The sequence below is a fragment of the Pagrus pagrus genome (genome assembly GCF_965226575.1).
Source record: "Pagrus pagrus genome assembly, chromosome: 4".
Lineage (NCBI taxonomy): Eukaryota > Metazoa > Chordata > Actinopteri > Spariformes > Sparidae > Pagrus > Pagrus pagrus.
In genome coordinates this window covers 15,343,014-15,368,935 of record NC_140188.1, presented here as the reverse complement: position 1 = coordinate 15,368,935, position 25,922 = coordinate 15,343,014, and the positions used below count along the sequence as shown (strand labels likewise).

The 25,922-nt window shown below is 42.4% G+C and overlaps 2 protein-coding genes across 4 annotated transcripts in view; one reads left to right on the top strand and one right to left on the bottom strand.

The window, feature by feature from the left end:
* Positions 1 to 14,000, bottom strand: part of rsrc1 (arginine/serine-rich coiled-coil 1) — a 124,208-nt gene extending 110,208 nt beyond the window's left edge. Inside the window, exons 1-3 of one of the 2 annotated variants that reach the window (XM_084351147.1) lie at positions 13,895 to 14,000; positions 13,140 to 13,343; positions 9,892 to 10,014 (exon numbers count right to left, since the gene is read on the bottom strand). In XM_084351147.1, the coding sequence (XP_084207273.1) occupies positions 9,892 to 10,014; positions 13,140 to 13,327 (311 nt within the window). In that variant the 5' untranslated portion in view covers positions 13,328 to 13,343; positions 13,895 to 14,000. Of the gene's footprint in view, positions 1 to 9,891; positions 10,015 to 13,139; positions 13,344 to 13,868 lie in introns of both variants that reach the window. The other variant, XM_084351146.1, reaches the window with a different exon arrangement.
* A 2,763-nt stretch (positions 14,001 to 16,763) lies between these two features.
* shox2 (shox homeobox 2) lies at positions 16,764 to 24,272 on the top strand. 2 transcript variants are annotated; one of them, XM_084350988.1, is made up of 5 exons: positions 16,764 to 17,032; positions 18,682 to 18,890; positions 21,276 to 21,333; positions 21,617 to 21,705; positions 22,695 to 24,272. In XM_084350988.1, the coding sequence occupies exons 1-5, from the start codon at positions 16,777 to 16,779 to the stop codon at positions 22,950 to 22,952; spliced, it is 870 nt and encodes a 289-aa protein (XP_084207114.1). In that variant the 5' UTR covers positions 16,764 to 16,776; the 3' UTR covers positions 22,953 to 24,272. The 2 variants fall into 2 exon arrangements, with proteins under 2 accessions (XP_084207114.1, XP_084207113.1); XM_084350987.1 differs by having other exon boundaries at positions 22,659 to 24,272.
* Positions 24,273 to 25,922: the final 1,650 nt, after the last annotated feature.

Here is a 25,922-nt window from a genome sequence, read left to right as displayed (position 1 = left end):
AATATTATTCTAATATTAATTTCTTATTTATTTTATATCTTTGTATTTTTCTGTTTCATGAAATCTAAACCCTTTTATGGGGGCAGCGATTAATATTCAACAGAAGGAGTACAAAGATTGATCTGATCTGCTATGCGCTGTTGAAAGCGGGATCCAAATGATGCCACATGTTTCAGTGATGGCATTAATGTCATTCATTACACATCTGCAGCAGCACATGAGAGAGCGGGTGCACACTTTGTCATCCCACCCTTTTTTTTCTGAGTGTCAGTATCCTGCAGAGTTTACAGAGAAATCTGGCAAACTTCCACTCCAACAAAACTGTTGACTGCATTTAAAATAATTACATTTTTCCCGCTTTGATTTCGAGCCAAAAATCACAACGTCGAGTTCTCTGTTCAACCAGTCACAGAAGTGTTCTTGTCTTTGTTCAGCCAATCATAAGACAGTTGGCCACGTATCCTTTGGGCGATCCATCTATCTCCACTTCCTCCTCATGTCCTCGACTCTGCCAAAACCCCGAACGGATAGACAGAACAAAAAAAAGGAAGACAAATTTCAAATAGAAAAACTTGTGCGCATGCTGAGAAAGTGTTTCATTACTTTCAAAAAGATTGTCAAGGTTTCAGTCAAGGCGCACATGATCCTTGTTTCATTTCTCTGCCATTCTCTCTCATTTTTCTCTTCCTTTTCCACAAATAAATTACTAAACGTGTGAGTGAAACCACATGCTTGTGTGTGTGTGTGCGTTTGTGTGGTTCCTTCGCTTGTCCAAAGTGAACTGACAAGTGCAGGCAGTGGTTCCATTAGCTGGCAATTTGCTCTCAAGTTGTCCAGGAGGGAGAGGGAGACAGAGTGTTTTTTGGCAGGACGGAGCACATGGCTCTGCTTAGGACGAGTTAAGTGAGGTGCTCGCACACATAATCCCAGGCCATCACTCAAACACTATCGTAACACATACGCTCTCAAACATGCGAGGCCTTACATGTGAATATGGCGCAGCCTAAATGGAGATCAATGCCTCAAATAATGAAAATGTAAATCTACTACAAACATGCACATATTTACTTATTCTTAAAAACCTATTGATACATTTGTGCTAAGAAGTCAACACTAATTGTTGTCCTAAATTTGACTGTGCCAGCTTATTGTAAAGACGAACTATACATAATTGTATACACCCTCCCTCTGAGTCCCTGAGAATGATAGTGTCCATATGGTTTGAGCCAGAGCATAACTAGAGTACAAGGTAAACACGCCCGACTGAGGTTTGTCCATGCATGCTCTCTTAGCATGGGTCTCAACGGACTGGCTCAAAACCTGGCCACTGAATCACACACAGCACATAAAGATACCTCCCTCTCCCTCTGTGTGTGTGTGTGTGTGTGTGTGTTGCATGTTTAAGAGTGAAAAGAAAAACTGTGGACAGACGGTGGCGTTTATCTGTGCATAAATTAAGAGCAGAAGCTGTTAATTAAAAGGGGGGGGAAAATAAGCACAGATAAAATGAAACTTTGCTAATCGGCTACTTGGCAAGGTGACCTCCGAGTGCACCGGGCCTCATTCTAGGACCCGCTGTCCTGCTGGGTGAGTGGCACAGGGGGGCAACGAGCAGGTCCGGCTATGAGCAAGCAGCAGGCAACTGGTAGAGGCCCCCCTCCTCTTAGCTCTCTCTCTCTCTCTTTATGGATCACTGTCTCTCTGCCTCTCTCTCCCCCTCCTTCTCCGCCCAGAGCGTTATTAGACCTAGGGCTGCGCTGCGGCTCCAAACAGCTCAATGACAACACACAGGGCCTGCCAATTAGAAATAATTAGACAGTCATTTCAGTGGCAAGTCTTTTTAAGTGCATATATAACGATGCAATGATGCTTATTAGCCGGCCTGAGCCGGCGAGGACCAGGGCCTCAAACGCTTTGGCGCTGGAGAAAATAATTATGCCAGTGATCACAAAGCGAGCAGCACATCTCTGTACTTCACCTCCACGCGTTTCAAAAATCCACTTCATTAGCTCCCGTAATTAATCCTCCATTAATTGCAGGAAAAGCCCAGTTTACCTCCCTTCGTTTCTAATTATCATCTTATAAATAGTTATGGTTCTAATTAATGTGTTCATTAGGCAGGATATTTCTCTCAAAGCCTCGCTGGGAGCCAAAGGTCCGGCTCGGCTCTCTCTGAAGCCTAACCAGCCAGAAGGTGAGGCCATCCTGCCTGCATTTGCTTTTATTTTACTACATTCAACCTCCTAATTGGCATTTAAAACCCAATTTGGAAGAACTTCAAGAAGCTTAAATAGGAGAGAGAGACAGAGAGAAGGCAGGAAGGAAAGAGAGAGAGAGATACATTTGGTGTTCGTTTTCCTATGCCAGAGCTAAAAGCGTTTCTGTCTCCGTCTTTCTCTTGGTCTGGCCAGACGGACGAGGCTTTTCACTGTCATAAAGTGAACACAATGAGGGTTGATTGCATGGTATTAGGCTTTGGCATTATAGTGGTTTTATTTGCAAAACAGTTCAAGTGCGTCTCTACCAAAGTATTGATGGTAGGTGTGTCATATTTACTGGCTTTCAGTCATTAAACAGAAGCGTTTTGTCTTTGGTATACAGCTAAAAAAGTAACTAGTCCGGTCTCTATGATCACAAAGATTTGCGTTCATTCACACAGCTTTGAAAAAGGGAAAATAATTTGCCGCTCTCCATGATTAGAGCTGTAAAATTCAAAAAAATGTTATGCTTTGTTTTTAGTGAACTTTTGTTAAATTATAAAATCTATAAAAACTTAAAGAATATACTTCATTATGCAGATAGTTGGTAAAAAAGGAATCATGCGTATTCAAATATGCTAAAGCTCTGGATACAAATTATTACTGCAATATTTCCAAAAAATGAAATTGGATGATTTCACTGATTCACCACTACTTATCTCATTATCTGTTACATTATTTTCTATTGTTGGCCTTTGTTCTGTATCCCTTTTGAATGAGTCAGTACATCAAATGCTACTTATAAACAAGTGTGTATTTCTCTTGCATGCCATTATATCGCTGTGAATGGCAATGTGACATTAAAACATGTAAAAGAAAAACTAAATTTTTCACAGTAAACAACCTTTTTCTTCCCACTACCAGACTAAAATACATGAACAGGAGAAAATAACGATTTAAATAAGTAGAAAGGAAATTCTGCTATTCTATTATTAGACTTTATTTAGTTTCTCTTGATAGTGATTTAGGACTAAAGTAAGTGCCTTCAGGATCCTACATATTTAACCCTTACTTCATCTTGATTAACAGGTAGGCTAAATAGGGAAAATATGTACAGGTGACTTCACACGTCTCCGATGTCTGCAGAAAAAGCTCTTTGCGTGTATTATTCAGAATGCAAGTTTAGCATTGATGTTATTCAATATATTACTAAATTGGCTAAATTAATCATTTGACAGAATTAGCTCTCTTTATACCCATATTAATGGAGGCAAGTTACGTTTTTTGAAATCACTTCAGAGTGCTTGAGTAATTTCTGAAGCGGTGATGCCCGAGAGATTCCTCCTTCACACAACAACTACCGTTCCAGCCGAAGCAATAACATAACAGGCTTTACGTGTCACAACTCGCAGTTTGTTAAACAGATGGATAAAAAGAGAAAAGGGACAACTCTCTGATGTTAAACTAGTCTTTGTTTGGGACCGTCGGACCAACTCATTTGATCGTCTGTGTGAGAGGACTGGTGTGATGCCTTTTGTGAGGTGAATTTTGTGTGTGTGCTACACAGTGCAGACTCTATAGCTAGGTTGCTACCCAGGGGAGTGGGCTAGTGTGTTGTGAGCCTGCAGGATGGAGGGGTGCAGCGGAGTGGGGTGGGGTGGGGGGGTTGGCGGCTTGGCAGAAGTGAGGGGTGAGAGAGGGGGGGGGGGTTTTTCCTCTGGCGGTAGAGGGGAACACTGCTTGCGGCGAGGCGGGGATGAAAGAGGCTGTCTGTGTCAGTCACTTATTCCTCCCTTTGGTAAATAAAGGTTTCTGACAACAAAGCGCTTGACTGGCCTTTACAGCAGATAAATAAAAAAGACAACACAGAGTAAGAGAGTAAGACAGAGAGAGAGAGAGAGAGGGAGGGAGAGGAAAAGAGAGAAACACAACAACAAACGCGTTCAGATCTCACGACTGGAAGCATGTTGATTTTTATGGGGAAGAGAAGACGCAGACGAACTAAACCAGGTCATCTTTCAGTTTAAATCAACACTTTGCAAGTCCAGTAATAGGGGAAGAAGGAAGAAAGGGCTAAATGTCATCCTGTGGATGGGGGAGAAGAAAAGATGTTGAGAGTCCGTGGGATAACAGACAGATGGAAGAAAAACAGCCAGGAGCCTGCTTCTAAATTCCAGTATAGTTCACGATAAAGCTGTGAGAACACTAAGTGAGATACTGCAACCTAAAGACGAAAAAGGATTTGGGGGTTGTTCGCATTCTCCCTCATCTTATTTCCTATCCATCAGCCCCACCATCCGTGCCTTATGGTTCCCTCATAATGGCAAGATCTCAGCGGTTTGTTGAGGAAACCAGATTTCGCCTGTCATATCCTCAAAACACACTCACACTGTTCCCCTTATGAAGCCAGCGACACCCAAAACCACCTGCCACATCACACACACACTCGAAACTGTGTGAATAAATATATGTCTGACAAGACCCCCCCCCCACCTGACAGGGGAATTGCTGATCCAGGTGCAATGAAAAGCTGGGAGGCCGCGCTGCTCACCCACAAGAAAGTCGTTGATTTTCCTCACCCCACCTCTGTCTCCTTAACTGCCCTACCTTCCTTTCCTCCCCCTCTAAGAGCCTTCCCTCCCTTCGGTTCCTCACCTCAGCCCTCCCCGTTTCCCCAAGCCGCCTGGATGACCTTGCGCGCGCTCCACGTCAGTGCGAGGCAGGAAAAGCTATCGAGCAGATGTACGACACCTCATCTCATACAGGGGGGAAAATTGCTGTGCGAAATAAATACCAGGCCATCGCTCAACCCCTGCACGCACACATGCACGCATGCACACACACACACGCAGACTGGAGTCCCTATGTGATCTCCAGTGCAGAAAGCAGAGCTCATGTCATGGAACTAAAACATCTAGATTACCTAGTTCTAGCAGCAGAAAGACATGACATGGTGGATTAGTGGTCGACTGTCTCATAACCAGATGACCAAGGCAATGAAACTAGCTAGCTCTGGGCGCTGCGCTTCATTCCGCCCTGACCTCTGACCTCTCCGAAGGATGGCAGCAGGATGTCCCTAAGGGGCTCACTCAAGTGTCTCATTATTATTATCATTACATCCCATGGTTCATGTCAGGCTTAATGCAGGAGACCAAATTTGGACCGAACCCAAAACTCTAACAGGTAAACCTTGGGGCTTAGTCATAACCAAGTGTAAACTCACCATGACTTTATCTGTTGGTTTGGCATTATAGCCGTCGCCATCATGGTTTTTTGGAGCCAGAAGTGACCATAGTTGGACAAGAGGGTGAAGCAGGGATCCTGATTGGATCTGATTGAGAACCTGAGGACATGCCACGCCCAACAGTAGCCACACCCTAGAGCATTCCCTGCTTTATCGTCTATTTGGGACCATAGTTTACAAAATGAACTCCATGCTGTATTGAAGAAGCCTTGAAACAACCACAACTCTTTACCCAGTACCGGTTTTGAGCTGATCCCGGCCTCTGTGGCTCCATGGTGGCTGAGATAATCCTGACTCTGATCAGCCATCCTAGCATGGTGGGTGGTGTTTTTAGCTTGCTATCTATCTCCTCTGGGGGAAAGACGGATAATTAGAGGTCTCACTCTCCTTAGAGTCATGACAGCAGCCCAGTGATGAAACCCGCTCCAGTGTTAGCAGGGCTAAACACTGACGCTAGCACTCTTGCCCTGCCAACTCAACACACCCCTGAAATATTAATGAGGAAAATGTAAGCATTTGTGTGTGTGCCCTGCAGTGTAGGTTCACCTATGTGAGCACATGCATACATTTGTGAGAATCCACCAATGGATGAAGCGCTCAGCTTCTCTTTGACGGGTCAAGTGGGGGATTTGTCGCACCTGCCATTCCTCGACGTCTTCTAACAGCGCCTCTACGGCTAACTAAGTGAATGAAGGACTGACAGAATGACTGACTGAGCCACACACATTTAACCCCTGCTGTGGCCATCCGTAAAAGCTCAGCACTACACCGCTCCGCCGAGCTCACCTAAAGACGTGCCTGTGATCCGACTGTGATGAGAGGCTGCGTCGTCTTTGTTGGACTGGGTACACATCAGATCACTGTACTCTGCTGCTGCCATGCTCTACTCTGCTCTGCCCCAGTGGACTAGGCTGTGACACCCCCTCCCACATGAACATGCATTCACGCAAATCTGCACATACGTGCATACGCTCAATCAACCTCACACATGCTCTGGTGCGCAGACAGGCAGGTGCACGCGCACACACACACACACACACACACACACACACACAAGCCTGATATGCCTGCTCACATCAAAGAGAATAAACATTAATGGCAAATAGGTAATCTGCTCCTCTTGTCTGTTTTACATTTCAGGGCAAGATTGACTGCCTCTAGGGGACCTGGCCCTCCTCTGATTGAGGGCACGGAGAAAAAGGAGAAAGACAGGAGAGAGGGAGTAAGCAACGATAGATGGTAAACACAAGATAGAGCATTATTCTTATTTCATGTATCTCTTTATTTTTTATTTATACATGAGAGATTGAAAAGAAGGTAATAATATTCCCTCCCTTCAACCCACGACGGCCCCACTATGGTCCTAATCTTCTCCCCAGCAATATTCTGATGCAGACGTTATTATTCTCATTTCTTCTGAATAATATGCCTCTCTCAAGCCTATCTGTTCTCTCTACGCTTTTTGTCTTTCCTCTTCATTTTCCTCCTTTAGGATCTTCTCCGCTCCCCCCCTGTCTGGCACTTACTCGACGCATTCTCTCCACACTTTTCCATTCTCTTCTAACTTCTCGTGCCCTCTCGCTCTCTTTCTTCTCTCCACTCGGTCTCCCTCTCGCTCCTCTCTTTCATATTCTGAAGGTGGTGCCGGGGTCGGTGTGGCAGGGGTGGGGGTTGGCGGGCAGCACCTCATATCCTATCTGCGTATCAATCATGAGGTCCTGTCCACTCAATCCTCCTCTGATCCATCAGCCAGCCTCTCAGCCAGCTCAGGCAGCCTCATCCAGACACACACATACACCACACCACTGACTAATGGCAGTCAGGGCAACTGTGCACAGTACGCACCAACCTGCTTTCCAATGACCACAGTGGATGCAGAATGTGCAGTATCCCACAACAGAGCTGTACAGTAACGGATTTTAACACTACAGGCGCTCACAGTGCTGCAGAAAACACTTTAAACACTGAGTGCAAAATATTCACAAGATTTGTCTTAATTAGTCCCATTAAGGGCATCCACTAACATTTATCTTTAGTATCAATTAGTCTCCAGATTGTCTTCCTGATTAAGAGATTAATCTTTTGGTCAATAAAATGAAGAGCTGCAACGATTAACTAATTACTTGCTAACCATTAAACAAATAACCAACTATTTTGATAAGTGATTCATCGGTTTACATAATATTTTAAGAAAAGAAGTTACATTTCTCGGATTACAGCTTCTTAAATGTAAATATTTGCTGGTTTCTTTAATCCGCTATGAAAATAAACTGATTATCTTTGGATTTTTGGACAAGAGAAGACATTTTGAGGACATCATGATCAACATTTTTACCATTTTCTGACATTTTATCGACCAAACAACTCATTGATTAATTGAGAAAATAATCAACAAATTATTCGACAATAACAACTGTGAGTTGCAGCCCTGATAAGATGTCAGAAAATAGTCACACACACAAAAAAAAAATCCCCTGGAGTCCAAAGTGACCTGTTCCAGACATTAGTCTCTACCCAAAAAAGATTCAGTTTTCTCTCGAACAAGACAAAGAACTGGAACTTGAAAAATGACTGAAAAGATAAATCAATTATCCAAATTATTTCTGATTATTTTTCTGTTGATCAACAAATCAATACATCGACTTATCATTTCTGCTCCAATCTCATTTATTAGACGAAACATCAAAATTTCCGCTGCATTCTTGGAATGCTAAAACAGGAGCACATGTGGCCGTCAAACAACAAAGTTTTGCAGCTGCTGTCGCAGAACTGCATAAATTTATCATCAATGCCATCATTTTGCACATCCCCACCTCCGACGTCGCCTCCACCTCGTAACACCCCACCACGCACTCCCACCGACACCAGCCCAACCCACCTGCTCCTCGCTCGCCGCTAAGCCGATTACACAACGCAACCCTCCTAATCACAGTACAGCGTTTGTAAACACCGATGTCATCGACTGTAGTTCTAAATCTCCCAAATCCCCTCCACCCTTCATCTCACACCACACCAGTAATGCCATTTTCGACTGATGTTTTAATCACCAGAGCTGCTGTGAGTGACTGCCACTGTACCACAGAGAGTAGGGGGAGAACGTGTGAAAACGGTTTGGCCAAAATTCTCCCCATAAATGGTTCCTGTTCACAGGGCAACAAGGAAATGTGTTGCTCATTCTAAAGCCACAATTTTCTGTGACCATTAGGTTGGAGAGTTGAGGTCTGGCATCTTTTTATAGCATCATCAACTTCTCTTATGTCAAAACATCCCTGCTGCATCATCCGTCCACCCTGACAACTCTGTAATGGAGATATTAAAACACTTTTTCCTTTGTGATTAAAATGATCTCTGCTCTCCCCCGGAGCCATACACAAGTAAACAAAGGGCCTCACTCGCGCATATATTATGACAACCTTTTCTTCAATTGTGCGTCTGTGCATGTTTTTATGTGTGTGTGTGTGTGTGTGTGTGTGTGTGTGTGTGTGTGTGTGTGTGTGTGTGTGTGTGTGTGTGTGTGTGAGGGATTTAAAAACAGCACAGTTTACTGGTTCATTAGCACCAGATTAGCTATGCTAATGACATGGACCACCACACACAGAGACTTTGCCATTATGTTTCTGAAAGGGATATACGAGTGACTATGGCTCTGTGTGTGTGTGTGTGTGTGTGTGTGTGTGTGTGTGTGTGTGTGAGAGAGAGAGAGAGAGAGAGAGAGAGAGTGGTGCAGGTGTGCACACATTAGTCTTGCATGAATAAGTTAGTCCCTTACGCAAAAAAAAAAAAAGGCAAAAAAGAGAAAAAGAGCTACGCCAATAATAATCATAATTCAACAAAGTATGTATGGGTAATGATGTTTTAATTGCGTTAATGAGTGAAAGGCGGGCCGCTGCCAGAAGAGATTTGGGAAGGACTGGACTGGTGTTGCATATGACCTGCTGTCTCTACGGGTCTCTGTTTCATTAATACTCGCACAGTAAGATGGATAGTCGGGGAAAAAACTGAGACACAAGTACACGCAACATTTCCATGTTTCCATGTGGCTCCATCTGATGACATGAGACATAAATATGAAATGATGTGTTTGTTTACACTGAAGTAAACTTCCAAAAGTCTTATTGCTTTTGTAATAAGAAAAGTCTGCAATGGCATTCCACATACTGATTTGTAATACAAACACAAAAAGCGTTTCAAGTCGAATGTCTTTGTCGCTCCTAAATGATGTAGCCATCGCTCATCGCTCCTACTCTTCGTGTTTTATATACTTTGTCTGCAGAATGGATGAAACATGTTTGTAAATATTGAAAGTGACAGAAAGTGTTATACTAAAGTGCTTAAATCTAAAAGAGTCTTTTTTTACCATTCACTGTTAAAAAGGGCATTGTGTTGGTGGCTACATAGTTAAACTATGCAGAATAAACAGTGAGCTGTATGTGTGTGTGATGGTGTTACCTTCTGTCCCGGCTGCGTGACCTGTGTGAGCGGTGGCTCCTCCCTTTGTCTCTGTCCGCGCTGCGACTCCTCTTCCTGCGAGGTGAACTGTGGGACGAACTGCTGCTGGAGCGTCGTTTTCTCCTGGAGAACACAGACCGAAAACATACCAATTTAATTCTATTATTGGCAGAACGCTTAAAACAAAACATCAATCAAACAGCAGGGTCATGGTTTATAAGATTAATCATTTTGTTTTTGGCAAAACAGCATCAGTGCAACATGCAAATTTCTTTTGAACGCTGAGTGCGGTTCATGAGGAAACAGAGTTCACGAAATCACTAAGATTATATGGTCACTCAGTGAAATTCTTGAATAAGTGAATGCTGTATTCCTAAATTGTTTTGCTGTTCATTTCAAGAGCAAATATGTCCAATTGTCCCTCAGACAACCTCACCCATTATCAGCAGCAGCGAGGGTTACTTTGCATTAGTGAACGTGCTCGTCTACAGCCAAGAGCAGCAGACTCATGCAGGCTGCCCTACAGTTCCTCCACAGGGGCCCTTTGGTGCTCTGCTGCTCTTTAATGTGGCTACAGCAGTGTGCGGAGCGTCTATTTTCCAAACACCACTCACACGGCGTTCCTATTGATATCATGTAGCAGGAGGCATTTATGGGGATGAATGTAAATGCAGCACCCCCCTACTTCTACTGCGCAAACAGTTTGAGCAATATTCATTATTTAAAATCTCTTCTTCTGTTTCACCAAAGCAAAAAATACCCAAATCTTTTTAGCACACACACACAAAAGGAAAAAAAAAAAAAACACATACACGGTCCTATGGGAGCTCTGCAAGATAGAGGAGAAGAGAAGAAAAAGGAAAGCAATACAAATAACACAGAGGCTGAACTATCAAACCAGATTTGTACCACTTAGAGCAGTGCAGGAAAGAGCCATTAGTATTCCAAAGGCTGGATCCCATGAGCGGGGCCTTATGAAATAAGTTCCACAGCCCTCGTACAACCACTTTACACACTGCACAGAAGAAACACACAGTAGTGAGCTGAGGTTTATGGCATGGTGGCATTTCACTCACACATTTTCTCAGAAGCCCGCGTGAAACGTAATAAAAACATAACGACTCAAACACGTGTGAAAGAACTAACAATTGGATTTCATACCTCTTGTTCACTCACACACACTTTTTTCCTGTCTTGCTCCCTCACATACTCAAGCACACAAACACTCACTTTACGCAAGCGTGTTACCTCTGTACTCATGATGTCACCAACCAAGACCAAACGCACTCTTCTGTTTTACCACATGTTAGGGCTCTTTACACCGTTTGATTGTATGAAAGCTGAAAATGCAACAGACTGTGTCTTCTTTCGTATAGGCCTATTTAAGGAACTAGTTCCACACAGACAGACACACACACACACACACATACATACAAGGTCTTAGTTAATTGATCAAAACATATGGCTAATAGATGAGGGACTGTGGGTTTACACCAAGCACCCAGCCCCACCCCATACAGACAGGCAATGACTTCCAATCAGCAGTAATGGACCTTGACCAAGCCTCATAAATAATTACTATCAACTGGCCTTGTCTGAACAGCTACACACAGCCAGTGGCAGCTGGGATGGATGGAGGAGGCCAGGTCCAGCCACTAGCCACTTGTAATGATGTCTGATGAACCTTCCCGCTCCACTAAAACTGCTCAGTAACAAGGTGTGGTATTTTGTAAACATGAGGAGGCTTATAAAACTGGTATAAGCTTGTAACCTTTCATGTCTCAGTTAAGACAAGCCTTCAGATAACGTTTAGTTTGACACTAGACAAAAAATGAGCCATCTAAGACAGCCAAGTTTGTCCTGATCTTCATCTCTGTTTCGACTCTAACAACAGCTAAACATAAAAGTTAGAGTGCTAGCATTTTTTTTTACACATTTTCATATTTTATACAGCTTTTGTGGATATCATATAACTACCCAAAATAGTATAGAGTCAATCAAAATAGGACTGCTGCATTTCAGATCTGGGTCCTTTTAGTAGAGTCCTTAACTGAAATTCATTGTAGACGGTATGGAGGTCATTCACAATCCACTGCTTCATGTGACACATCACAGACACTAAATATAATATCCTGAAAGGTGTCTTCAATTGTCCTGAGCAAGGACCAAAACTATCAATGGCAGACAACATATTTATTTAAGCTACACGGAAACTGAAATATAAACAACTGTAATTCAAAATCAGATTTCAGCACTTGTGTAAACGAAGTAGAAAGAGATCAACACGCAAACCAAAAGAAACTTTTCCAGAATTTAACAGGTTTTTCTGTTTCTGTTTCTTTTTTTTTTTGAGGAAAACACTGAATTATATCAAATCCAAAACAATGAATCTTTGAGTGATATCTCAGAAATGGTATCCCTCCATTTAACAGCATGGGTATACCCTAGGGATGCATAAATATGTTTTTGAAGCAACAGTAAAACAAAAAGAGTCACATAAATGCAAATTCCACAGTGGATATTTTCAGATGTCACAATATAAAGCCCAGGCGTCAACAATAAAATAATGATGGCTGAATTCCATACAGCTGTTTCAGTTTCAGTATCTTGATATTGTGCACGTCTTCCTGGAACACTTACAAATAATGGCTGTAAGGCTATTAGACCTATACTGACAATGCATTTCAAAATTGTTATCAGCCAGTATAATAGCGAGAACTCAACTATAGCTGGGTTGCCGTTGCAATTAAAATTAAATCAGTGTTAAATCACTCTTCCTGAAAAGCGGAGACCATACATTTTAGCCTCTAATGAGCTCTAAAGACTAAACTTATCCAACGCTATTTCTCCTGAAATGTGTTAATGATATTTGCAGAAATTTAATGACTCATTGTCTCTATGTTTGCACTATTTTACATGTCTACAATACACAGACAAAACAATAATCTAACATAAGAAGACAAGAAATGTACAAATAATGTTTTCAACATTTGATTCACTTTTGCAGCCACTGAGGAAATGAGCCATTTAGATGGGCAGCAAGCTTATTTTGGTTGCACAGGAAACGTGAGTTCAAACTTTCTTTCCTTCACAAGGGGGTGGAAGTGCTGCATCAGCACCAGAGATGAAACACAGTCTGTCTTGCTCAAGGACACTTCAGCAGGACAGTCACCTCCTCCTCCTCCTCCTCCTCCTCCTCCTCCTTGCTACCTCTGATTACAAAAGCAAAGCATGCTGTGCCCTCTCACCTCCTTTCTCTGTCCCTGTCTCTGGAGCGAGAACGGCTCCGGCGGCTGGACCTCCGACTCCGGCTGCTGTTCACCCTGCTCCCGGAGGATGAAGACGAAGACGAGGAAGAGGAGGATGACCGGCGACGCTGTTTCTTCTTCCTCCTGCTCCGGCTGTCATCCTCACTGTCAGACGAGCGCCGACCCATGCTGGCTGACAGTCAGCTGGCATAACACACACAAGAGCAGGGTTACCAACGAGCTAACACTCTGGCAACTTTAAGCAACATTTTAATACACAATTAAACCTAGAGTATCGACGTGAACATACATAATGAACAAAGCCAAGAGAACATTTCTCTACCTATCTTATAAACAAAATGTTTGAATGGTGTAGCTCCTTCGACCACAGAGGTCTGGTGGGACGGCTAGCTGTTTAGCTAGTTAATACAACACGTAGGTACGCTTATCAACAAAATGGAGGGTAGTAATGGTTATATAATTTAAACCGTCGTTACAGCTCTAGCAACGCTTCTGTCGCACATACCATGAATGTACAAGAGATAAACAAGAAACCTGTGTTTTGCGGAGGCTAGCAAGCGAGCTAACTGTGCTAACCCTACTAACGTTTGGCCGCAGTTCTCGGTTTGACTGAAGCCTTTTAGCAGCTTAACAATAAACATGTCTCACATTGCAGTCAGTAAACAGATCGGGAGAGACGTAGAGCTTTGAAAAAAGCCGACAGGTTACCTTGAAATGGAAATCCCGCTCCTCGCCTTTAAATCGCTGTGAAGCCCCACAACTCAGCCATGCACTGCTCAGCAGACTCTACTGGTCGAAGGCGAGAGCATCGATCGAGTCCAGGCAGCAGAGTCGAACACGGAGCAGTCGATTGAGGGGCTGCTCTCATCTGGTTATGATGTGCTCTTAATGATATCTTCAGCCTCCAGTGGGCCCTAATTACTGTAACATTTGTCGTTGTTGTTGTTGTTGTTGTTGTTGCCACTTTAAGTGTAATCTAAAAATAGTTAATTAATAATTTATATTAACATAAGCAAAAATTCACACATTTGACTTTATTTGGAGGCGCGTCTTGATTCAATGAGCCTGCAGATAAAGAAAAAAAAATCTATTTCCATTATTGTATGACTGATTCGGGTATTTGAGGGAAGTAAATGGCTTATTAAAACAGGATGGATGATGCTTATTCCAGTGTGGCCACTTTTAACACACTGACACATACATTTTGAGTCATGGGTCAATTAATGGAGCAGAAACATATCTTCTTCCCTTATTATTTTTAATCTTGCATTGTATTGTATGGCCTATATCTGCTATTGTTTTTTATTTCACTCTGCTGTGAAATGACATTAGTCTAAATTAATAAGGCTATACTGTTAATTAATGTAGGCTATATCACCAGTCTGGGCTTCTCACATTTCGTTTTGATCTGACAATACCCACAGCACAAATTATAACATAAGCGGATGCATGTGTGAGCTGCAGGTCTCTGTCAATGATCATTTGCATGAGATCATCTTCTAAGATAATAAGGTTTTACACCAACATGCACACACAGAGAGCTGCAAGGGGCAGAGAGAGCATCCAAACAATTTCCAGCAAAGCAGAATAACTAATTACTTCATGAAATTCACAAAGCACATAACAGGACTTAAGGTGAAGCGACCATCACTGTTTCGCTGACAACATGAACGAGTGAATGAATCAATAACGTGCATAAAAATGGCTGATAGGAAGAAGTTAATGGGGTTTTCACTGCAAATAGATACAAGAGGCTCCGATTAGGAATTCATCCTGCTTTGAGATGCAGCAGAAATAATAGTAATTAATGCCTAAGGTTCAAGCTGAAACACTGTTAATATTTAATCAGGGGAATTGTTAGAGCCCCTGTGTGGAAATAGGGCTTTATATAGATTATCAATAAACACGCTTAATTTTGCATCAAATTCATCCCGACGTTTTCAAAATCCCGCTGTATCCTGTTTCGTGTCTGGGCTATATGTTTCCCCCTCTTCATACTTAATTGCTCTCTCTCTCTGCGCGGCGTTCACGTACCTTCACCGCAAGTGCGCCATTGTTTATTTATTTATTATTTTTTGCAAATATAGGCAATCATTTCTGCGGGTAAAGAAAAAAATAAATAAAAAGATTAAAAAACACAGCCAGTTGAAAAACGTTAATTAGTGAGCCCAATGGCAACGCATTGCGAGAGGCATTATAATTAAACGTTTATCTGCTATTTAACAACCTAATGGCTTAAAAAGTCCACTGAGAATTGATATTAAGCGATATAGTCTCGCTAATGACGACGATTTCACATACATAATTGCTGATTAGAAACATAAAGCGTGGAAAACATTAAACGACTCGTCTCACGGTGTTGCACAAACGTTCATGTCAGGCTCATTTCACACACTGCAAATAATAATATTATCATTGTTATTAATAATGATAATAATAATAATAATAATAATAATACAAATAATAATTTCGTTTATTATTATTGTTATGCTTCGAACCGCATCACATCAACACTTTTTATTATTTGTTTTTTAACATTTCATTATTTTTTATTGTGTTTTTTTTTTTGACCCCCGTTTTCAAATCAAAAGCGACAGCGTGCATAGAAACAAGCCGGGGAAACTTATAGATAAATGTAGCAGGGGCCTAAAGCCAACTGTGTGCAACATGGGGTTAAAGCCAAATATGTTCACTTGAGCTTCCTCTGAAGCTCCTCGTGTGAGTCGTCGCTGCTCCTCTCGGCATTCCCAGCTGGTCTTTCTTTCCTTCTCCCTCTCTCTCTCTCTCTCTTTTTCTTTTTCTATTTTTTTTTTACCTCTTTTTCTCTCCGTGTCATCGTTGTGACTTATTTCCCCCCCAGATCACAGAGATATACTGAGGAAGGACTCCTCATCCATGTGCTTCCCTCTCTCCCTCTCTCTCTCCCTCTCTTGTCATTTTCAGATTTTTTAAGCCACACCCCTGCAGAGAGAGAGAGAGAGAGAGAGCGAGAGAGAGAGAGAGAAATCCATGACCATCTCCCGGGTGTTTAAAAAACTAACTCAGGACAATAGCAGCGAATGAGCGCTTAATTAAATTAATTAGTCCTTCTTGTCAATCTCGGATTAATGGCCAATAGCGACGGTGCTGCTTAATGTTTTTTTTTTTCACTCCTCTCCTCTCTCTCTCTCTCTCTCTCTCTCTCTCTCTCTCCCATATCAGTGAAGGGGAAGGGGGGCTCATCCCGGCATCCTGAGGGGAGGTAATTTGCACGGATCAAGGGGGCAAGGCGCCGCAAAGTATAAATACTGTGACTTCAATAGAGGATCACCAGCAGGTTCCCAACTCCGCTACCAAAGGAGGAGGAATTGGCTGAGAAGATATACTCTTTTCTTACATTTTTTCCACCTTCTTCCAGAGTTGGCAGCGTCATCTCGTCTCATTTTCAAGGGGTCGACTTTAAAACGAGCCACACCATTGATGTCTTAAGCAGTCGTGGAGGCAAAAGGGGAGAGAGTGTGTGTGTGTGAGTGAGTGTGTGGTGGTGGTGGTAGGTGGCGGTGGTGGTGGTGGCGGTAGGTGGTGGTGTGTGTGAGAGAGAGAGATTTTTTTTTTTTTTTTTTTTTTAAGAGAAGAGATGGAAGAGCTCACGGCTTTCGTATCCAAGTCTTTCGATCAGAAAGTGAAGGAGAAGAAGGAAGTGATAACCTACAGGGAGGTGTTGGAGACCGGGTCGACGCGAGCAGGGAGCAGGGAGTCTTTAAACGTGGAGCCGGGGAGCCGAGAGGAGGCGGGAGCCGTCACCCGGAACGTTGCGCTCTCGCCGGGCAGGGAAACGGACATGCTCGGGCCGGAGAGAATCAGGGACGCCGGGAGCCCCAAACTCATTGACGGTAGGAAGAAAGTGCATGGATGTTCAGGGGATGTCTGGAGTCTGTAGTGAGGGCTTGATGATCGAGTTAAAAAAAAAAAAAACATCTTTGGTCAATGATCGAGCTCATTAGAGGAGGAAACCATCCTAACTCTTCCTCCTGAAAGCAGCATTTATTTCCCTTCATGTTAGTTAGTTATACACTATCAAAAACCGCCCTCCTTAGAGGCTTTTAACCAGCTCATCTTATTAATAAGATGCCTCGCTGCTTGGTGATGTCTCACTCAGGCACAGTGTGAAAGTTTGAATTCATGTATTCAGTGAATTGGAAAAAAGGCCAACCCCAAGAACTGTGATAAACAACAAGGCCCCCAGTGGCAAAGTAATAATAACTCTATCCTATTACATGATGAGAAGTGTCTTGCATTTTATGTAAAGGAAAATAGTTGCATTGTGGCTTAATTTTTCAAAATACGCTACTCCAGACTTGACCAGAAGCCTTATAACAACATAATAATAGTTTATTTACGTTAATTAATCTCAGGAATATTTCCCCCTTTTTTTAAAAATAAAATGTAAATGTGTGAACGAAATGAAGGCTTATCAGACACCTGACATGCAGATGAAAGGTTGCAAATCAAGTGCTGTCACTCCTGTAGTGGCTCTGTGGACACAGACTGTCTGTTTTCAGCTGTGAAAGCACAAAGTAACATGTAGGGGATGGCTTCAATACACATCTGATGCTCTCATGATACAAAAAATATGACATAAACAGTGGAGGAAGAATTGTTTTTAGCGGGTGTCAATGTTTTAATTCTCTCGCTTATATATAAAATCGCATAACGAAAATAATTGTAGATAAAATTTAAAAATCTAAGATTGAACAGCAAGTCTAATTAAAAAAACACTCGAGTTTAAATATTTAAAAAAGCAAATCCAACCAGGCTATGCTGCGCTGATTTATTTTATTTTTCCACATGTGAATAAAAGTGAAGCAGCTGTCCTCACTGTTTCTAGCGATACCTGGACAAAAAATGTGACAACACACACACACACACACACACACACACACTGAGAGAGACACACACACACACAGAGGCAGGCAGGACAAGACATCTCAGAGAGTTGGGTGGCTTGTTTAAAATGACATCTGTTCGTCATGGGCAGCGTGGTTAAAAGCGGAACTGCGACAAGCATGTATCAGACATCCAACAGTGGGCACAGCGTTGCATATTTATAAGCAGTTAATAATTAAAGAGCTTTATGTAGCTCTACAAAACATCCGAGGTCTGATAGCTCGGTGCTCTTTGAGGGCTGGGGAGGGCATGTCCTCCTTTCTTTCTTTCTTTCTTTCTTTCTTTCTTTCTTTCTTTCCTTTTTTCTTTCTTCCTCATCAGCGAGGTTTTTATTTATTTGCTGTGGCTCGATGATAATTTCTCTCGCTTTTTTGTGCTTTGTGTGTGAAGATCGCGAGGTTTTTTAGTCTTTAATCTGGTAGTTTGCACACCCATCATCTGAGCCTTTTATATTAAGCTGTGTCGCGCATATATATATATATTTTTTAAAAAGAGTAAAAGCACATTAAAAACCGATCGGGTGAATATGTGTGGATGAGGGCCAGTGGTGAGCGTGTCTGCAGCTCCATCATGTCTCCTCTCGACTGCGTCGCAGGCAACACGGACGTGAAGGAAAGGAAAGAGGACTCGAAGCCCATCGAGGACGAGGCACAGACTAAAATCAAACAGAGGAGAAGTCGGACTAACTTCACATTAGAGCAGCTCAACGAGCTGGAGCGGCTCTTCGACGAGACCCACTACCCGGACGCCTTCATGCGGGAGGAGCTGAGCCAGCGACTGGGACTGTCGGAGGCCCGAGTGCAGGTAGGAAGACGATCAGCTGTGGATGGAGGGGGGGAAGATACTGAAAATGAAGAATTAGAAGAATATGCAAAAAAAATAGTAATATCAGTATTTAAAAATTTAAATATATGATCAAAATATGAATAATAATTAAAGAAATGGCTTTGTTGTCATTGTTTTTAACATCATTTCAGCCATGGGAGTGTGACAGATGACCCACATGCTTACATTTAAATAATAATAATAATAATGATAATAATAATTATAATAATAGAAGCAGAAGAAGTAGAAGAAGAAGTAATAATAATAATAATAAGAAGAAATCCACAGATGTTTCTTTTCTATTTCTCCTGGGAGGATTTTAATAACACAATCACAGATTTGTGTCATGATAAGCTTGATGTCAGGCATGAATACAGCCTGACGATGAGAATATTTTCTTTTTAAAGAGGTTTTATTTTTTTATCCAGAAGAAAGCAGTTTCTAGACTCCAGTAGGCCTGAATGTGTGAACCCCCCTGGGTGTTTGGAAGTTTTAATAAGTTGGACAAGATTTTTTTATTTATTTTTTAAAAGATGGAAGAAACATCAACATTTTATTCTCTGATTTCCCGTTTTATTTTCCTCTCACTCTCTCTCTCTGCATGTTTTGATTATTTAATTTGCGTCAATTATCTCAATTAGGCCCTGCTCGTGTCACGAGAGTCGCTTTAATCTCTATTGTCCAAATCCTCCCGCAACAAATAAGCCTCCAAGTATTTGCCTTCAGTTTTCTGGGTGTATGTTACCATGCGAGGCCCTGTTTGTCAGAGATGTTGTCTTTTTTTTTTTTTTCATGGGGACAGACCATCTGCGCAGAAACCCAGTAAGGGCTTCAGCCAGTCGGGGAGGGTGAGCTGCTGGTGCTGCTGGTGGTGGTGGAGGGGAGGGGGGACTCAGCTCAGACATGTCTTGTGTAACAGGAGAAAGGGGGGGGGGACAATGAACATATAGACGAGTCCTCTCATCTGATTTATCAAAACCCTATAATATCTTACTCCAGACGCTTTAATCGCGCTCAGGGGAGGGCTGAGCGTTTGTCTCCACGTTGAATATGGCGGGGGGTGAAAAAAGAAATCATAACGGGCCCAAAAGATCCCCATCCCAAACCCCCCTACAAGAAAAAAAAAAAAAGTTAAAGCCAGCTTTTTTAGCAGGGCTCTCCCGGCCTGAACTGGAATCTCACCAATAAGGCGTATTGTGTCCCGAACAAGGAGCACAGCTCGGGGATTTGCATAAATTATGTATTATTTTCTACCCAAATCAAGAGCAGCTCCCTCTCTCTTTCTCTCTGCTCCAGCATTGTATCTTTTTTTGTTGTTGTTGTCGTCGTCTTTACCAGTTGCACGCACAGACCACACGTTTATTTCTTATTTTTATTATTTTAAATTCCGCCTCGATCAATAGAAAGATGACGTGCCTTTATCGTCGCGATGAATTACACCTGAAGCGTGCGCAAAAGCACTTCCGATTGACATGTATGTGGTCAATAAACGAAGCCAGCTGACAGAAGGATCGATGAGATATTTCCATCGTGCTTTCACTGCTGCGTGCGCGCTACCTAATGTAAGGCGAGATTGCAGATTGACATGTTGCATTGTGGGCTAATTTAGCCCGAGCTTTGTCTGCGAGATCCAAAGCAGATTTAATCGTTTAATCTGCGTTTCAAGGCGTTTCTCTGAAATTGACGCTTGTCGATTTCCACAGAAGGAAAAAAGAGAGGAGTGAGCTGTCTTTGAAGCGAGCTTTTTTTTTTTCTTTTCTTCTTTTTCTTTTTTTTTTTTTGCGTGTTATGGCGGTGATTAGACACAAAAAAAAAAAAGTGTGCGAGGCATTCAAGCGTTCCTCTGACATGGATTTCTCTGCAGATAAGGGTAATTAATTTCAGCGGTCATTTAATGAGAGGGGAGATGGAGATGATGTTCTCAGATCGCCTCGCTCTGATGTCCAAAAAAACCGTAATAGCATTGCTGCTATTCGATATCTGAGAGTCCCATTCAACTCTTCGGGGACACTAATCTATAGAAAGATGAAACCAACGCTGACAAGGTTATTTATTATGGTCCAATAGTCCTGCACATTTCCAACAAGGGTGTTTCCATTCCCCTCATACGCTTTTAACATCTCTCTCTCTTTTTTTGTTTTGTTTTTGTGGAGTTACTACTTTCCCCCTCCACCTCTATTCCTCTCCTCTCTCAGACTAAAAATGTAATAATTCAAATCTGTGGGGTTAAGCAGTGTCATTAATATTTCAGTGCTCCTCGGGGATATTGTTTTTCTGCGGTTGTTGTCACTTTGAGAGGAATTACACATGGCCTCACAAGCAGCTGCCAATCAGTAGGTCTCTAATTAATTTCTGTCCCTGCAGGTTTGGTTCCAGAATAGAAGAGCCAAATGCAGAAAGCAGGAGAACCAGTTACATAAAGGTACGTTTTCACCCCGCACACGGCTTATTTCTATTTTATTCTATTCTGCTCCTATCACAGCAGCTTCCTTCATCTTTTACGCATTGTTTTTTTTTCTATTTGGAGTTTAATTTCTGGCTAATTGAGCCATCAAAAAACACTCTGATTCTCTGAGTTATTAAAGTTTAAACTCCTCCACTCCTTCAGCTTATTCAGTTTTTTTTTCTCCCGCTTTTGAATATTCCTCTCACAATTAGGCTATCATCTGTGCTTTCTTTTTTTTTCTCCCCCCTCTCGTTTGCAGGAGTCCTGATTGGAGCAGCGAATCAGTTTGAAGCTTGTCGTGTAGCGCCATATGTCAACGTGGGGGCTTTACGGATGCCATTCCAACAGGCAAGTTACTTTGAAGCGCCTAGTCTTAAAACCAGACCAATCCCCGGACTGCTGTCTTGGCACAGGCTCGGCCCAAGTGCTATGCAGAGACTCCAGTTCCAATGTAGGGGGTAACTAAACTCTTATTACCACCACACTGACAAAAACACTGTGCCAAACACAGCGTAGCCTGTACAGCCTAATTGGAAAATTCCCTCTATTGTTTTATGGATCATTTATGTGCTTATTTTACTGGAGCGAGCAGGAGTTTCTTAATTTTCAGTGGCAGGGTCGGTTTGTTTTTGATGAGCTGTGCACCTGTATGAAGGGGAGTAGTAGAGTTATTATTTATTTTTGCTTTTAATTGCAGTGAAGTCTATTCTTCACTTGCAGCACCACTGGCCTGGTGTTGGAGGGGAAAGACATAATATTCCCAAAAGGTCAGGGAAAAGCTGGATTGAAATCAAAGCAACAATCCCCAGGTCGTCAAATACTCACGCTGTGTGAGTGTGTGTCGACCCGAGCTGAGAAGCTTAAAGCGTCAGTATTTGACGATCTGGGGGATGAGACACAACAATCAACTCTTTCACCAGGAAGTTACCTTCTGCTGCTTTAAAGGTGCTATTTGTAAAATAAATAAACTAAAAGTCTCATTCCTAACTCGTCAAATACTGACGCTTTGGTGATCCTACGATCCCAAAGCGTCAGTATTTAACGATTTTTTTTATTTCATCCAGATTTGATTCACAAGAGCCACAGCGGCCAATAAAGTCCCCAGAGCTAATGACACCCACTGAACCCTGCAGTCCCGCTCACTTCTGTCCCCTTCCAGCACTGAGACAGCCTCCCTCCACACACGAGCACACAGTGAACAGCTGAAGCACATCACACTATGTGACCCTCCAGACGTCCCACTGCAAAGTTAACGCATGTTCTCCCCCCTTCTCTCCCCACCCGTGCGTCCCGTCCCGTAGGATAGTCATTGCAACGTGCCGCCCTTCTCCTTTCAGGTGCAGGCGCAACTGCAGCTGGACAGCGCCGTGGCCCACGCGCAGCACCACCTGCACTCTCACCTGGCGGCGCACGCGCCCTACATGATGTTCCCCGCGCCGCCGTTCGGGTTGCCCCTGGCGACGCTCGCGGCCGAGTCCGCCTCCGCCGCCTCGGTCGTGGCGGCCGCCGCCGCCGCCAAGAACACCAGCAAGAACTCCAGCATCGCCGACCTGAGACTGAAGGCCAAAAAGCACGCGGCCGCGCTGGGACTGTGACGCCAGGTGTTGACGGCGGGACACGAGGCGTGCACGCGCTACCTGCCGTTGAACACAAACACTTAAAGGACGAAGTGAGAAAAGATTATCCGAGGACGATATTTATGTTTTCTTTCTTTCTTTCTTTTCTTTTTTTTTTTTTAAAAATGAAGGACGACGAGTATAACTATAAAAATATAGGCTATTTATGAGATAAAGAACAGACAATGACAAAAGAGACTGTGACGTGATAGCCTACACAGATGATGTTTTTTTGGGAGGACGCGGATGGAGAGCGAGGCTACAGCAGGGTCCCTCTCTGAGCGGCGGGACACCCTGAGGAAGAGGAGGAGGAGGAGGAGGAGGATGCAGCTGGGACGGTCGATACTTTGTCAAACAAGGCGAACCATTCTGCAGTTGTTCTGTTTTAATATTATATTATTATTGTTATGTTCTCATTTTGAACCTATATAGAGGCTGGCCTCGTTATAAAACACTTTCTCTGTAAAAGGACAGAGCGGGAATTCTTTGACAAAACAAAACAAAAGGACAATACTCGAAGTGTTTCTCCCTCTTTTTGTTTCCTTGTCCAGAATTCAAAAAAATGCCCAATGCAGTGTTTGCATGAGTTTGTCTTCACGGATGACGTGATGTGAGCCATCTCTCTCTCTCTCTCTCTCCCTCTCTGCCTCCCTCTGAGGAGGAAGGACAACTCTCACTTGAATGTTTGGCCTGTTTGACCTTGTTTGGACCTCCTAAAGGCGAAACTACAGGCGACACAACCAGAAATGTGAGATTATAATATATGTGTAGGCTATGCTGAACTTTTTTTTTGGTTTTTTTTTTGGTTTTTGTCAGGATAAGCCGATCTAGTGTCCAGATTTAAAAAAAAGGCTGGTGATTTGTCCCCTTTTAAAGGAGAGCATTATGTCATGACTGCACATCTTTCAACACAGAGGACAGGTGACAGCAACACGAGGACTGTATGCGAACCGGTACGGGCACGTGTAAAATATGTTTATACACAAGAAACATGCATTATTTTTATTATTTAGTGGCTTTATGAATGCCTTGTGGGGAATTTGTTCATTTTGTATTTTACTTTATTTCCGTGTATTAAAAAAAAAAAAAAAAAATCATGTGCTTTCTGTATGTAATTTTGATGTTTTTATAACAGTGAAAGTGATCTTACCTGAGGCACGGGTTTCTAAACGAGAAAAAAAGAATATCCATGAGATTGTTTTACTTTTTTTTTTTTTTTTTTTTTTCCATCACATGTGAAACGTGAATCCACCTAAACAGAAATGTTTTTCGTTCCTACAATAAATTAACTAAAGTTTCTTTAACGAGTTGGCATTATTTTCACATTATTAATTGGCCCCTTTTATGATCTTAATTATTATGATTATGATTATTATTGTTGTTGTTGTTATTGCTGCCGGTGAACCTTCGAGGGCAATAGATTGTTAATAATTCATGCCTGTAGCTATAGGTCTTTTGATAACGTCACAGTAGTGACAGGCCCGTTTAGTCAGGAACATGAGTGTCTGTTGCTGCTCCCATGCCAAACCGATGCATTATTCATAATTTGGTTATGGAGCGTTTGGAGGAGGAGGGCTGGTAATTTCCAGTACAAGCTCGAAAAACTGGCAGATAAAGGAGAAGGAGACAGGGGCCGCTCAGAGGCTCACAGATAAAGTTGTGCAGCACTTGAAATGCATTCAATTATATTGTTTTTTTAACTCATTTAATTTGAAACCGCTGCGTTATTAATGCAACAATTAAACGAGCTAACCTCGACGGCCTGCATTTTTAATTTAATTACAGCCACGGTTTGTTTTTGATATCACTTTGCACCGTTTAGATTATATTTGCTCCAAATCGATAATGTTTTCTCCAGCAGCAGCAGCAGCAGTTATAAAACCGTCAGAAATAAACTTTTTTTTTTCTTTTTCTTTTACATAACTAATATAGGTTAATGGTATGCGATGTAATTCCAGCTGTATATTCCCATGTTCCGCCTTGAATCTGGCCTCCTGCCCATCTCCACTGAGTGAAAATGTTGCCGGTTTACGTGTCATGACCTAAAGTTTGGCATTATGCATGAGAATATATACATATATGCAGGCAGCTCGCAAAGTAAAACAAAGCAGCGTCTTTATAAAAGAAAAAAAAAAGGAATTAAATAAATAATAATAATAATGTATTAACGCCTGCCTCACTTGACTTACAAATCTGCCTGATTCATTTCCTGACATCTTAACCGCCTCTTATTGAACATTTAATAAACACCTGACACGGGAGCCTATAATTATAGGAATCCGGATCCCGTTACCCTTCCGATATTTCCACACAAAACACAACGTCTTTAGCTATTAATTAATACTGATCTCACAGAGTCTGCACTATAGAGTCTGCTGGTGTTTGTGTATCACGCCGTTTGGGGCAGGATTTAGACGCCAAAACTATTGAATTATTGATTGCGAGCCTCGCCAGTAATGGAGGAGACGGAACTGGGAAACTGCTGAGCCGGGAGCGTGCACGGCTGGCCCGCGATGGAGGAGAGGCAGCCGGGGTGGGGGGGAGTCGGGGGCGCGCCTGTCCTGCTCTGGAGGACTGTGTACAACAGTGGGGGTTTCTTTTTCTTTTTTTTTTTTTTTAACTTGAAGTGACCACAGAGTGAGGTCGAGTTCATCAGAGTGGTTACGTCACATTAATCACATTTATCAGACATTATTTACTGGCACATTTTCTGTTATTTCATATTTAAAAGTTGGGCCTGAGGCATCTATTTTATTTTTATATTTTTAAAAAGAACTCAATTGGAATTAAAAAAAAGTGATTTAATGGTGAAGAAACACCTATCACAGTAATATGAGATTAAAAAAAAGAAACGCCATAAACTACAAGTGTCACTGCTCCTTATTGTGTCCAGCACAAGGACATTCCTGTGTAGTTTAATCAAAGCTACAACAATGACTTTGTGAAGGG

Bases quoted from the DNA above. Each gene is read 5' to 3' on its own strand.
- shox2 (XM_084350987.1), top strand. From the start codon at position 16,777: ATGGAAGAGCTCACGGCTTTCGTATCCAAGTCTTTCGATCAGAAAGTG. The intron at 17,033-18,681 runs GTAGGAAGAAAG...ACTGCGTCGCAG, and splicing joins GAGCCCCAAACTCATTGACG to GCAACACGGACGTGAAGGAA. The intron at 21,706-22,658 runs GCAAGTTACTTT...CCCGTCCCGTAG, and splicing joins TACGGATGCCATTCCAACAG to GATAGTCATTGCAACGTGCC.